Raw genomic sequence first — 14,375 nt, forward strand, 5'->3', positions numbered from 1 at the left:
GATAAAAAGCTGTTACACAGAGGCCTTCAGCCGTTGCAATCCGACCCACAGTCGGGCTGGTACCTCGGGTGATACGGAAAACGCCGCGTTGTATTATATTTTTACCACCTGATGAAACTATTTACAGATGTTTGTAGATTTTTAGTCAAACTTGCAGTTATATCATCGTGAACTTTGTCCTGCGAATGGATTATGCTGTATGAATGGTATGAATCAGTCGCGGAGCGCAGATTGTGTGAAAGTGTACAAAATGTACACAGGGGGATTAGATACCACAGTTCATTGTGAAGTATCCTGTTAAACAGTTAAGATTCAAACTTTGGGGAAGTCGCCCGCAAGCTTCAAATGGCTGTATACGGAATGGTTTGTGTGAAAGGACACTAAAAAATTTTGAAAATGCTATTTTTTCTCTATGATTGAAGACTCAGTGACTTTTGGAACATGCATGTATGTTTGGCATGATCACGTTCATCCGAAACTCACAGTCATGAAAATAAGAAACTATGAAAATGTAACCTACAAATTGGATGCTGTGTCTTTCAACGTTGGACTCCAAGGCTTCTGACATGGACAATACCCAAGTAATTCAGGTAAGAGTTTTTACTATCAATTGTTCTTAAAAGTAAACAATCTAAAATGCTTTTTTTGTTATCTCTACTATAATATGTACATTTTGTGGCACTTAAGTGTATTCAATATATACTGTTACTGTGGATCTGCTATAGTTGGTATATTCTAGAGAGCAATTACGGAATTTCTTTTTCTGTTTATGGCTACATTTAGTTCTAATACAAAAAATTTAAAGCAACCTTCAGTAAATCAGTTAAGGCACAGACTTCGAAAAGAAGATGTACAAGTACATCTATTAGTATCTTGATAGTGACACATACGTTAATGTACAAAACAAGTCACAGCTCTTTTGATTGCTTAGAAATTACCGAAACATTGGCCACTGTTAGGTAGTCATAAAAGTTGTGTTTAAGAGAAGTTCAAGCTTATTTTTCAATACCGTTTTGGCATCCAGGCAAAATATAACAGAGCATCTACTGTAACAGAGAAATGTACACTCATCATGAATACAACATGGGGTAATGTATAACAGGTTCGGGATCAAGTCTTATGTACACAGCTGCCATATGGCTGGCCGCATACATTTAACTACCACTCAACGCTGTGAACTTGGCACAATGTTCAAACTATAATGTTCAAATATGCTTATTCAAGTGGGACCTACATGTACATGCATGTAACTGTGATATTTTCTCTGGCCGAACCTTTTAGTCCACTCCCATTAAAACTGTCAAGTGACCTTGTACATTGTACAGTACAAGCCGCTTAATTGCACGGCCTATTTGCCAGTTAATTTGAATTCGTGCAATTATCCGGCTGGTGCAATAATGTGAAGTTATCTAGCTGGACCGCACCGGTTTGGGAGTTTGGGATTCCGTGCAATTAACAGAAGTGTGCGTTTATCCGTTGTGCAATTAACTGGCTTCTACTATATTATAGGGAAAATTGTCACTTTTAGACAGGTCGAGGCCACTATAGACAGGTGGCCACTATAGACAGGATGCTTTATGCTTTAGTCAATAGAAAAACAGGTGGTCCTTATACAGAGGTGGTCAAGTCAAGTCAAGTCAAGTTAGCAAGTCAAAGCCTGATGACCTTAAAGTGACCTTGTATTATAGGGAAAATGGTCACAATAGACAGGTGGTCATTTTAGACAGGTGACCACCATAGACAGGATACTCAAAGCTTTGGTCAACAGGAAAACAGTTGGCCCTTATACAAAGGTGGTCAAGTCAAGTTAGTAAGTCAAAGCCTGATGACCTTGTATTATAAGGAAAATGGTCACAATAGACAGGTGGCCGCTATAGACAGGATACTTAAAGCTTGGTCAACAGGAAAACAGGTGGTCTTTATACAAAGGTGGTCAAGTCAAGTCAAGTTAGTAAGTCAAAGCCTGATGACCTTAAAGTGACCTTGTATTATAGGGAAAATGGTCACGATACTTTAGTAGACAGGTGGCCACTATAGACAGGGTACTCAAAGCTTTGGTCAAAAGGAAAACAGGTGGCCCTTATGCAGAGGTGGTCAAGTCAAGTCAAGTCAAAGCCTGGTTTGCTAAAACTGAAAATTTTATGAGCAAGTGGGCAGATGTGGTAAATGAAACTTTTAAGAAAACAAAGTTTGTATATAAATTATATCAAAGGCTAATGATACAGGATGTGTCAATGTTTGCGTGTAAGTTGTTATGGCTCTATAAAAAGGTTGCTATGATCGATCTGTTACCCATTAACTTTAACTAAGTCCTTTTAAAAGGTAGCTATGAGTTTGACCCTACATGTAACAATCATTTGGCCATAAATCATGGTATACATGTAAGATTAGTGAATGTAGATTTGTATCCTGGGTTTGTGTAGCTTGGGTAACGTGTGAGTTTATGCTTGCTGCCAGACTCGTTTGCAATGCATAGGCAATTAAAAATTTCATTTTTAGGGAGGCCTGAATTCGGTGCACAATTGAATATAAAAAATAGATTAACAGTCGCATAATGGCTCAGGGGAATTGGGGAGGGTTACGTCTACCTCTCTATGCGCACCTCCCAACGACACTTGAGTTGTCCGCCGAATATCTTCGACCGCAATCATATTCATAGTCAATTCAGAAATCTATGAGTGGCTTACTTACAGGAAGGCTACCTGGAAGTAAAGGGATTTGGTTGCGGCTTGCTTTCAAGTTAGTTATCAACACTTGAAATGTGAAAAAAAATGATGAAAAAAAATATATTGCAAATATCAATCTGACCGAAGATTTTGATATTCAGAATATTTGTTCTTTTGGCGCCCAAATTTTACAATACATCCCTTTGTTGATTCACAATTTGCTGAATTTGTACATCTTTTATGAAAATTACACGTACATGTACTTGACAGGTGCATGTATATTATGATTGATAGGATATTGTTTCAAATACCCCTTGGCATGAAAGAGCATGATAAGAGCCACTCCAGGAGGTGGCTACAATCCAACACCTGACAGCTGCAGGCTTCTGTACATTGTTCACTAATTCAGTACAAGTCCTGAGCTGCTATAGGACATAACACTTACACCAAGCTTCTGGGTGGAGCAACAAGTATAATTTGGAGCTTTGTTTTGCTTTTAACCTAAGTCATACCAAGGCCCAAATGGAGAGAAGAATTGTGTAAGACTTGTCTGTTTGTGCATCTGTCTGTGTGTCTGTATGTGGTTTTGTGATTCCCAATATACTATTAATATCACATGTCTGTGGGCAATGCAAAGGAGTATGGGTAAGGAGGTGAAGTCTGCCACCTGGAATTGTCTTTTCTAGCATCTACATGCATATCAGGCTGCACTATTATAGAAGAGAGCAAAGAGAAAGTAAAGAATTGTTTTAGTACAATATACCGGCCCGACTTGAGCAAAATTGCAATTTGTCTCACTTGTACACTTGAAATGCTTTCACTGACTGAAACAGTGACCATCTTTACGGCCCTCTAGCAAGTCCTTTTCAAACTGCAGGTGGCCTTTGTGCACTATACAGTCTTCTTCTTTTATAATTGTTATCTGATTACATTCATTTTTGTTAAGGATTTGATGTAGCCCTTGCCAAATTTTCAGAAAGCTACAATGATCATTGAATATTATTGGACAATCTTTAATATACATTCAGCACTTGTACTGGTCCACCTTAATTTTTCTGTGCACACTTTATTTCATGACATGCCTCAGTTTTAAACTACAGCATCGATATTGAAAATTGTATTTGTGGTGTAATTTCATCCCATCCAAGACTGGTTTGTTTCAGTTGTTGACAGCCCAGTATCGGTGCATGACAGATCCGCACTCGACGGTTAGCGTCGCGTTTTTCCGCCCTTTTGAAGACAGGAGTGTTTGTCTGGAGTGCGGACTGGGTGCTTGGTCACACCCTCTCTGTCATACCACTTCACTTTTGTTTAAAACTTTTGGTATTTTGTTTTGAAAAGACAGTTTTCGTTCGATATATAATTTTCCATCTAAACCGAAAATCGTTATTATTTGCTTTATGCCGAATGTGCAAAATGTTGTTCTGTATTCTCCGTTGATTGTTAGGTGGTATAGTTAAGTGCACATACAAAACTGTATGTGTGTGGATCGATTCACTTTTTTAGCTTTATAGGAGCGTGGTCTTGTTGTCTTTGTCTTAAACTTCTTGTAATTTTGTCTTAAGTTTGGGGAAACAATATCTCAGCTAGTTCATTGATCATTGTCAGTTGTGGTTAGGTTCAACTCAGTGCTCTTGTGATGCAAGATATTGAATGGTACAAGCGACTCAGGGCGGTATTTGCGCACTCACCCCTGTAATTTGTTTGGTTTGGTCCATTGACTTGACAAGTGTCTACACTCCTGTTCCTCAAGTGTTTTCCCGTTCCAACAGCCTTAACCGCTGGTGCTTTGTCATTTTTCCACACGTCCTTGACAGGCTCAGCCTCGCTGTGCGGTTTGAGCTAATTAGCGAAGGCTGCGGTAACGACTCGGGCGCACGCAAACAAAATTCACCCGTTTTTTTGGTCACGTACATCGGCATCGCTTGTATAACAGGTAAAATAAATCTTCTGTCATTTCTGATTAACTTGATATAATCTGTAAGTTGTCTTGTGAGGAATACTATATATAGAAGTGTTTAAGTTTTAATCTTTTGTTGTTTGGATAAGAGTTTCAGTCATTCTCTTTTTGGTTACTTTGGGTTCAGGTTTTGGTTAAATTTTAAAAAGCTTTCTGACTGGTATCGATCAAATGTTTGTATACATGTACATCGTCGTGAAGAAGTGTATTCTAGACTCTTCCTATTTATGTCTCAGTGATATCCCTTATTTGAAAGGACCTGGTGCTTTTTTCTGACTTGATGATAATACACGATCATGTATGATTGGATGTTGTATTAGAGTATAGCACTGAGGCTGTAATATAGAATTGCAATGGTAGAGGGAGCTTCCAAGACATGGTGACAATTATATCATCTGCCCTGTACCTCAGAATATGCTCAGCATAACACTTTACACCATGGCAACTTGACAGTTTCATTCTGTAGGGTCTATGGTTACAATGACAATGGTTTAAGGCCTCTCCCTAATCTCCAAGCAGATGGTAGGTAGAAAATTGTCTCTTTTCCTGAATGCCATGCAGTCCTCTTCGACAGCAGTTGGCATTCTATAAGATGACTGTCATAGAAGCCTGGCAGTCACAAAATGTTACAATCTTCCAACCTAACATCTGCTTGGAGATGATCAGTTCTCCCCCCATTTCTTTGACCCCTACATTTTATAGGTCTCAGAAACAAGCTATTTCTGAAGAATGTTCAACTACCTACATCTTGTATAAGTCTTACTAAAAAACTAAACACCCCTTGTGCATACTTTGTTTGATAACCAAACTTCATGCACGACTTTATTCTTTCTCTCCAGCTGTTTTTGTTTTGAACAGAATATATAACTTTGTTACATGATTTAGGTATTTTTTTCTCTCAGAAACAGGCTATTTCTGAAGGATGTTCAGGCATCTACATTTTTGTAAATCTCAACTAAAAACTAAACACACCTGTGCATGCTTTGTTTGAGAACCAAACTTCATGCATGACATTATTGTTTCTCTCCAGCTGTTATTGTTTTGAACAAAATATTTAGCATTGTCAGCTTGTCCTTGGATCCAAACATCAAAACTGCATAATATTGAATTTTGTTATTTAGAAGTCGCTCCTCTTCTGACTGTGCAAACATTACAGTGTTCGTAGAAGACAGGAATTATTTTCCGTGACAACAGAGTCCACGTAATCCGTCTGGATTTCTGGCAATCTTCTTGTTGCCATGGCAACACGCCAGCTGGTTTCCACATCGTAGCGACGTTTCTATGGCAACGGCCTCTATGAATAGGCATATTTCAGTAGGTTGTGGGAACATAAGTATTGTGTTTCTGTTTAATGTGTACTAGTAAGGCATGTCTTAAAGCTGTTAGAAACTCAGGATTTTAATCATGGAGGGTGAAAGTGGAATAGATGCAGCACAACCAGAGGTATGGCCTTAACTGCTTTTTAAGTGTCCACCTGCAATCTACAAAACATTTTCCATATCAATTTGCAAGAAAATGCCTCGATAACCTGTGATTTTCTATATATACAGCTACTAAGGCCCAATCTACACACAGTTTTTACCGATATCTGTGGAGATGTCGGGAGGGATCTAGAACGTAGGGGGCCGGACACCCATGGCGCTTGCAGTTATAAACATATAGCGCGATTTTCCAAATGGCGTTATATGCTAATGAGCCTTCCCGAAGTCGGGAAGCATCTACACGCGCGCGAAGCTGTCGGGGACCCCTGCTAAGCTATCGGTAAGGTATCGTACGAATGGTCCGGACCTTTCGGGAGAAATTTTCCCGATATCATTATGGCGATATAGTAGTTCCATCTAGACGATGAAAAAGAGCTGTCGGCAAGAGGCTGGCTCGCCGATATCGGGAAAAACTGTGTGTAGATCATGCCTAAGTTTAAAAGCTCATGATGTAGTTCAGTAGGAACTTTCGCTGAAGGTTTTTCAAAATTGTGATTTAAACCATAGTATCTCTGCTTTCTTATGCTTTGTAGTCTGATGCTATTTTTATCGTGTTCTTTTTTACCCTTTCGCTGATTATTTACATGTATTTGTTTGTGTTGAGTTGCCAAATATTTATGATTTGTAAAACAGGTTCTGTTAGCTGTCCTGAAAACTGCCACTTGTTCAAGATAATAAACATTAAGCTATAGATGGAAAGGAAGAAAAGTGGGGCATCATTATAATGCTGTAAATTTAGATTCCCTTCCTCAGATTGTTCAACAGTGTTTAACACTTAGGATGAGTGAGATGCTGTGATCCATCCCAGTGGGTTTATACACTGTTTATACAGGCTTGATTATAGGCTCGTTATCCAATTAGCTTCAGCAACGAGGTGTGAAGAGATAGAAGAGATAAAAAGGCAACATCTGTGCCTCCTCTGAGTGAGTTGCTTGTTTGTTTGCATAAAACTGGTACATTTGTAAATCACAGCAAGGAGGTTTTGATCACAGCAAGGTAAATTGTTATCATGTTCTGAGCTATGTTGCAATGTCTTTGTGACTCTTCCATTGCCATATACAAAAAATTGGCATTGTTGACTCATTTAGACTGCATTATATTATAATGTGTGAAACACAGTCACAGACAGGCTTACAGTGGCTCAAAACAATACTTCACTTCCTGGGGTGAAATCATGATAAATTTGGGTGTTACTTGACTGCTAAATGTCATGACTAGGGGTGCATGAGTACCGGTACAGAAAATTCAGTTATGGTCCAGGTCCAGAAGATCAGGTCCAGGTCCGGACCTGAACCTGGACCTGATTGTCTATGAAAACTTGTGAATGCGCAATACTCAAAACAATGGTCCGTTTTGTTTCTAAGCATTCTGTTTAGTGACTTCCACTGTCATTTTAAAATCCTAGTTGCTTCATTTAAACAACTAACCTCGAACAGGTTTTACTGTTACAGTAGAAATTAGGTAAAAATGACAATCAACTGCTTAACTGTGCAAAACACGTGAACGCCTGCCTGTATATTCTGTTTTCCAATTGGTTCAAAATTCGGTCCACTGATTTTTTTCAGGTCCCAGGTTTTCCCAGACTGGTACAACAAGAAAAAATGGTTTTGTAGCGGTACCCACCCTTATAAGTCATGACCACATTTTCCCATATCAAGGCTGGTCCGTATACCAATAATCCACGCCTGAAGTGTTTGCCATTCAAACACACAAGTCGATAAGCAGACCCAAGCCTAACAAATGTCAACCTCTATCTTAACAAGCATCAGTCAAGGACACAGGTGTTGGTTCTGGCACGGATTTAGGACTGGTATTACATTGGACTGTTTGTCTTTTCTGGTACTAGGGTCAGATTTTATGATTGATGGCAATGTTTTAAGAGCAGATTTTTTTAGGGATCTAGATATTATGCATTATGAATTATAATTATTTTCCTTGTTGCTGTTAAGTTACACAGTTATCTACATGTATGATTGGAGCAGAACTGTCTCCAGTGCAAAACTTTTCCCACACAACGTTTGGGAGTGCATGTTGTTAAGTTTCAAGCTTTTGAAAAATATATTTTCAGCAGCTTCATTATCATAAAGTTGAGGTTTTTCTGACAGATAGGTTGAAATTTGTCTGTCCTGACGATCAAATTCTGAATAGGTTTTACAGCCTAAATGCCATACCCTAAGTGGTTAAGAGTTTTTGGTTGAGAGTGGGTCTCGCCTTTTGCAAACACAGAGAATAGTTTTGAAACTATTGATCAGCAAACAAAAGCTATAAACTCTCCTTCATTAGTTCTATTGATGTCACTCCTGCATCACAAATTTCACAAATAGTAGGTTGTTAACTTTTTGTTACTATTATACAAAATATACCCATTATGTCATTGTCCATAGATTTTACCAATTGTAAACCTGGTACGTAATTCCCTAAGACAGAGAATGATTTTTCAGACTTTCTGGAAAGGAAAATTACACTGAAAAGTATTTCAGCAAACAAGCTTACAAACTATTTTCTTTGCGCCTGGAAGGTCAAATTAATATATATTGGTGTCCATGCTGGTTTGCCACATATTTACACATACACTTAATAACTTGTTTTTTTTTTGTGACTGCAAGAACATTGCACTGATTTCCTAAAGGAGAATCATTTAAAAATTTCCAGTAAACTAAAACTGCAAACTCTTTTGTACTTAAGTGGGAAAGTCGTGATGAATTCATGGACGTCACTGCATGTATTTACGTACAAAATGTCTCTTAATTAAAAAGTTTTCTTTTACAAAAATGTAGTTGTTACATAATTGTATACCTTGTACATTGTGTATAACCATGTTTTACGCGCAAACACAGACAGACTAAAGTTGACTTTTGTTGCTAGCCTACAATAGCAAACTTAGCCACAGCTGCATGGGAAAAGTGCCAGAAAAGCTGTCTACTTCTTTTTATATTACCGACAAATTACAATTTAACGTTTGAACAAGTAGAATAGTAGGCTTGGCAGACTCCGAGACCTGTTTCTATGTCTGGGGCCATTAAAAATGTTTTGCAAGCTGTTGATTATTTAATTATAACCATACTCTGTCCCTCGTTCAATTATAATACAAAATATTTGTAACGCTTTAAAATGAATTAGCAAATTTCAGAGTTTCTGTCTCTTTCATAGCTCTTTTTTCATAATTGTTTATGCAGTTTAAACTTGTTGGCTTGACTTAATTATGAAAGGTTTGGGGCATTCCTTAGAAAAAAGAATTAATTCCTTACAGCCTTTTACAATTTCAAGTAGTTTGCCTCAAGAAAATAGCCTTTAGAAAATTTTTAACATGTTGTTAGGTTGATTGTACCTTTGCATAATGTCTCTACTTAGAGATAAATTGTGAATGGCATATCTTAAAACAGTGTAATTAGTTTATTGTTGAATATCTAAGCCTCCTATTATCCAGTAGACGTGCTGTGTTTCTTAAAATATACTTAGGACCCCCACTGCTACACTTACTGTTTTGTAATTTCCGTTCTCAGACAAAACAATCAGTGAGAAAAGTGCAGCCAAATTTTTAGAAAGTGTACACCTGACCGGAGTAATTAAATTATTCGTGCCCCCTGTGTGTTGGGCCGTGCGTTCTATTGTCCGCCTTATGACAGCATGTTTAGTTACCTGTGGTTGCTGAGGGTGAGTTATTAGGTTAGCGGCCCAGGATTTACAAGATGGTTTGTTGGCAGTTGGTCCCAGGCGATTTAGAAGTGTGGGGAGCGTACTAGGATTGCCCAGCAGTTCTGTTTTTTGCAAACACTCTCTTTTGTACCATGTCTAAATGGTGGCTGGAAAACATGGAAGGGACAAAGGTGAGATGAGTATTTATCAGAAGGAGTTGTCATAAAGTCTTTTTAAGATTTGTTGTCATATTGAAGGAACGTGGTGGTATAGCTTGTTGTTTGTTTGGTGTGGTGGCATGTTTCTAAAGTTTGTGTTAGTCTACTTGTTGGTTGACATGCTACAGTGAAGCAATGTAAGTGGGAGCTTGTTCTTTTGGAGAATCTGGTACATTTCTCTAAAAAGATCACACAGTCTTTTGCTAAACAGATTCTAGCAGGGTGTTCAACTGCAGATTTGTTACTATATCCTAGTTTCAAACAATTACAACTTTTACAGTTTGCTTGAACATTTCTGATGCAAAAGACTTATTGCTGGTGTTTAACAAAATGGATAGCATTAACATACATGTACAACTACAATTCATGTAAAACTATGTATTGCAACACCGTTATAGATCTTGTACATGTAATACGATGCCAGCTCACGTGTGGGCCCCCAAATGTTTTTTTCTTCCTACAACTGACTATAATACATTCAATTTGGTTGTGTTTGGCTAAATTTGAGTTAAATGCACTTTACTCACTGCCCCTCCCCTAAAATCCACCATAATTTTGTAAACTTCAAATGTATGTCCTTGGCATAACTTCTGAAGTAGACAACCGTTGGTAAGGCGGCCTTTGCATCTCTTAAAAAAGTGGAGCAGCCCTTTCTGCAATACGTTTATTGACAATATAGCACCGAATACTGCATGCTGTACACATATTGATGACTGGTTTCATGTTCATGGTTTCCAACCGACGACTTGCAAACTCAAAACCGAATGCAACGGAAAATCTTGCGTCTGTGGGCAGACCCCTTGTCTAAGACCGAATACTGCATGCTGTACACATATTGAAGACTGGTTTCATGTTCATGGTTTCCAACCGACGACTTGCAAACTCAAAACCGAATGCAACGGAAAATCTTGGGTCTGTGGGCAGACCCCTTGTCTAAGTGCTACATGACTAAACATTTGTCTGGGATATAATATATCACATAAAGTGCTTTAACAATGGCAGTTATTACTATGATAGTGCATCAGGATTCAAGAACAATCCATACTTATCTAAACCAATTACGAGACATGTTTGCAAAATTGTATAGGTATGGGTCACAGTACTTTGTAAAAGGTCATGCTAGGGGAGTTCAATAAAAATTCCTAAGTAGTTCAGAGTTTTTACAACAGGTGGTTTGAATTGACAGGTGGTTTGAATTTGAATTTTCCACCTATAATCCGTTATCCTGATTCATCAGGTTGCCCCTCTTCCAAGTTATTACTTTCTTCAGATCAGCTACTAATCCATATTTTTACGTAATATTTTTCACAAATCATATCTGATTCATTAAGAAATAAATGCAGATTTAAGCTATTATGCATGTACATGTACATGCAGGTGGGGGAAATGCAGTGTTCCAACAATTGCAAAATTTCTGGTTGCGCACTGTGCTACCTGGGATTTAAATTAAGTTGCACCATGCCAAAATGTGGTTGCAGTACTGTTGCGAGTGTGCAAGTGGGTATTTCAAACACTATTCATAAAGGTGTCTGTGTTCCCATTATTGTCAGTGTTGTATAGCTGCATGCAGTGTGCGACTATTCAAAATGTAGTGCTATCCCGAACTCAAAACTACTACCACGAACGCTCCATTTCGTCCTTCCCACAAAATTGAATCACCGCAAACTTAAATGCATTAATTTTACAGTATTTTTTTTACCAAATTTGATGATTTCCAGCTCTTAAATACATATCTAATTTCCATTTAGAAAATTGATTCAAATTCCTTGCCCCCGTTACAATGTTACGAACCTAACATGAAAACAATGTATACACAGTACTGTACAACATTGTGCCCTATCATAGCAACTTCCTTACTAAGGAGAACTTGGTGAGACTATTGCTACATGCGGAACAATCGGACACCTGTATCAATGCCGTTGCCATGGCAACAAAGTGCCAGGTTTGCCCGCCAGCAAGTATAGTCCAAACATGGCCCGCGGAATTGTGTTAACAAATTAATTGATAAGTGTAACGATTATGCGATAATAATGCTGTGTTGGTTTGGGTTTCTATGCCTACATAGCTATCACGTCAGGGTAGTGCTTATATAGTAATACGTACACTTTGTAGTCTTATACAAACTTACTTTCAAGTTGTTACATGCTCAATACACTTCCAAAACATGAATTAGGCCTCTTGATTTCAATGAAAATGAAAACATGTGAATTTGGTAATAAGTTTCCTTGTTTTAGAAATTGTTGTCAGTCATTTTGTAGAAATGAAGAAAAAAAATGGAAAGGTAATGTTACAGATTGTAACATCCATTGGATGTTATTATATCACACCTATAAATTTGAATTATTAATCATAATTAAAATATGTAATGCACTCAAAGAGTCTCATATATGTATGACTTAGAAATTTGGCTGCAAATACTTACTACAAGTCCTGTTAGATGAAATCAGTTAATAAAAATAATATGTAACAAAATGATTATTAATTGGTCTTGCTAGACTGTTGAATATGGTATTATTATAAAATGTCTTACTTTGTTGAGACTAGGGCTCAAAATACCACCATGTATTATATGCAGGTAAAATGATTGCTTGCCCCATAGCATATAAAATGCAAATTAAAGCAATTGATTATAATAATTTTAATTCTTACTCCGTTTTCGTTATGAAAAAATACTCAGAACCAGGATAACGTGTTATAGGTGTCAAAATTGAAACCACCTGTTAATGATTGTAAAAAATCTGAACTATGTTACTAAGGAATTTTTATTGAACTCCCCTAGCATGATCTTTCACAAAGTACACCCCATATCAGTCAAATTTTGCAAACATGTCTCTAAATTGGTTAAGATAAGTATGAATTGTTCTTGAATCCTGACATCCTAGGTAATGACTGCCATTGATAAAGCACTCGATGTGATATATATCCCAGACGCATGTTTGACGGACAAACACTCGCTTTATGGCAGCGTCAGTGTAACATTTGGGTCGCGTCGGGCTAAATCAAATCATTGGCTTGGTTTACATTCCGTCATCTATGAATAGAATCTGTGGAATCGATACTTGAGCAGAAATTCCATTCAAGAATTGGAGTTCGATGAATTATATTCTTTATTTGACTTCACAACTCTTTTCAATTATCTTAATTCTTTCAACTCATATCTAAAACCAATTAGCTCAAAAATGTTCAATGTACATTGTACCTGTATCTATAGTGACATAGTATTATGAAAGGAATTTTTGTCCACAAGCAGAAAAAATCAATTCAAGAATCAGAGTTATGAGTAGATCTTTATGGTTTCCATGAGTTATATTCTTTATTTGACTTATTATTAACAACTCTAGACGTGTGTATTTCAAATCTTTCAACCTACATCTGAAAGCATCAGCTCTAAAATGTTCCGACTGTATCCATGTACCTATAGTAACTAAGCATACGTAATGAAAGGAATTTTTGTCTTATCATTAAGCTGAAAAATTCAATTCAAGAATGATCGAAGTTGTGAGTCAGAAGTTCTAATATCTTAATATTCGTTTCCATGAATTATATTCTTTTTTTACTTCACAACTCTTGTGTCAACTCACATCTGAAACCATTAGCTCTAAAATGTTCAATGTACATTGTACCAGTCCTATAGTAGTGACTAAGCATAATGTAAGGAATGTTTTCTATTGTACAGTTTAAGAATGATTCTGGCTTGGCTTCCTGCTTAGTGGCCAAACTTATGAATATCTTATGAGCCTTTTGGCTTGAGGACAGTCCAGTCCTGGTCACTTCTGTGTACATCCGGTCGTATCATTGTCTGCTGTTGCTCCAGGAAATGTACAATTCTTTGAAATGGTGATCTGGTAGTTTCCTGAAGCTTAAACACAGGAATTACGCTGTAACAAATTTTACACGCTATTTCCATACACAAAGTAGAGTACTTACTAATAGTACCAACAACCTTTTGACTAGTCCTCTGGTGCATGTTGGTAAGCTCTTTACTTAGTATGCGGAAATAGAGTATAAAGTTTGTTATTATATTGTTAACCATTGATCATACAATACAGTCTTTTGTTTTGTATCTTCACCGAATGACTACTATCACAGTACTGTACAAATGACTGTATTCACTAAATTTTGTTTAGTATGGTCTAAGCCCTAAATAGATGTAACATTGGATATCAGTATTTGCTTTGAACAAGTTTAAAATTTCTTTATCAAGTTTCTTTGTTTTTCATTTAGCACTGGCTCATTTCTGTATTTTAGTTCAATCTATCTTATCTTTTCTTTTGAAAATTGAAACTCTTAGCAAGTTATTTTTCAAGAGGGCCCAGAGCCAAATTCAAACAAAGTCTCATAATAGTAACATATTAAACATATTGGGAATCTTGACATTGTGTAACGTTATCATGAAAAGTTGTATGCAAAAAAA

The 14,375-nt window shown here is 37.2% G+C and overlaps 1 protein-coding gene across 10 annotated transcripts in view; it reads left to right on the forward strand.

Annotated features, from left to right (window-relative positions):
• The window catches only part of LOC118404481 (cytosolic carboxypeptidase 3-like), an 87,107-nt gene that overhangs the window by 38,000 nt on the left and 34,732 nt on the right, over nt 1–14,375 (forward strand). Inside the window, exon 1 of one of the 10 annotated variants that reach the window (XM_035803564.1) lies at nt 9,801–9,934. The exons of the other annotated variants lie outside the window; for them this stretch is intronic. Coding sequence (XP_035659457.1) covers nt 9,896–9,934 — 39 coding nt within the window. The 5' untranslated portion in view covers nt 9,801–9,895. Of the gene's footprint in view, nt 1–9,800; nt 9,935–14,375 lie in introns of those variants that run through there. 10 annotated transcript variants of the gene reach the window in all.

This window comes from Branchiostoma floridae, chromosome 17 (genome assembly GCF_000003815.2).
Source record: "Branchiostoma floridae strain S238N-H82 chromosome 17, Bfl_VNyyK, whole genome shotgun sequence".
NCBI classification, from domain to species: domain Eukaryota; kingdom Metazoa; phylum Chordata; class Leptocardii; order Amphioxiformes; family Branchiostomatidae; genus Branchiostoma; species Branchiostoma floridae.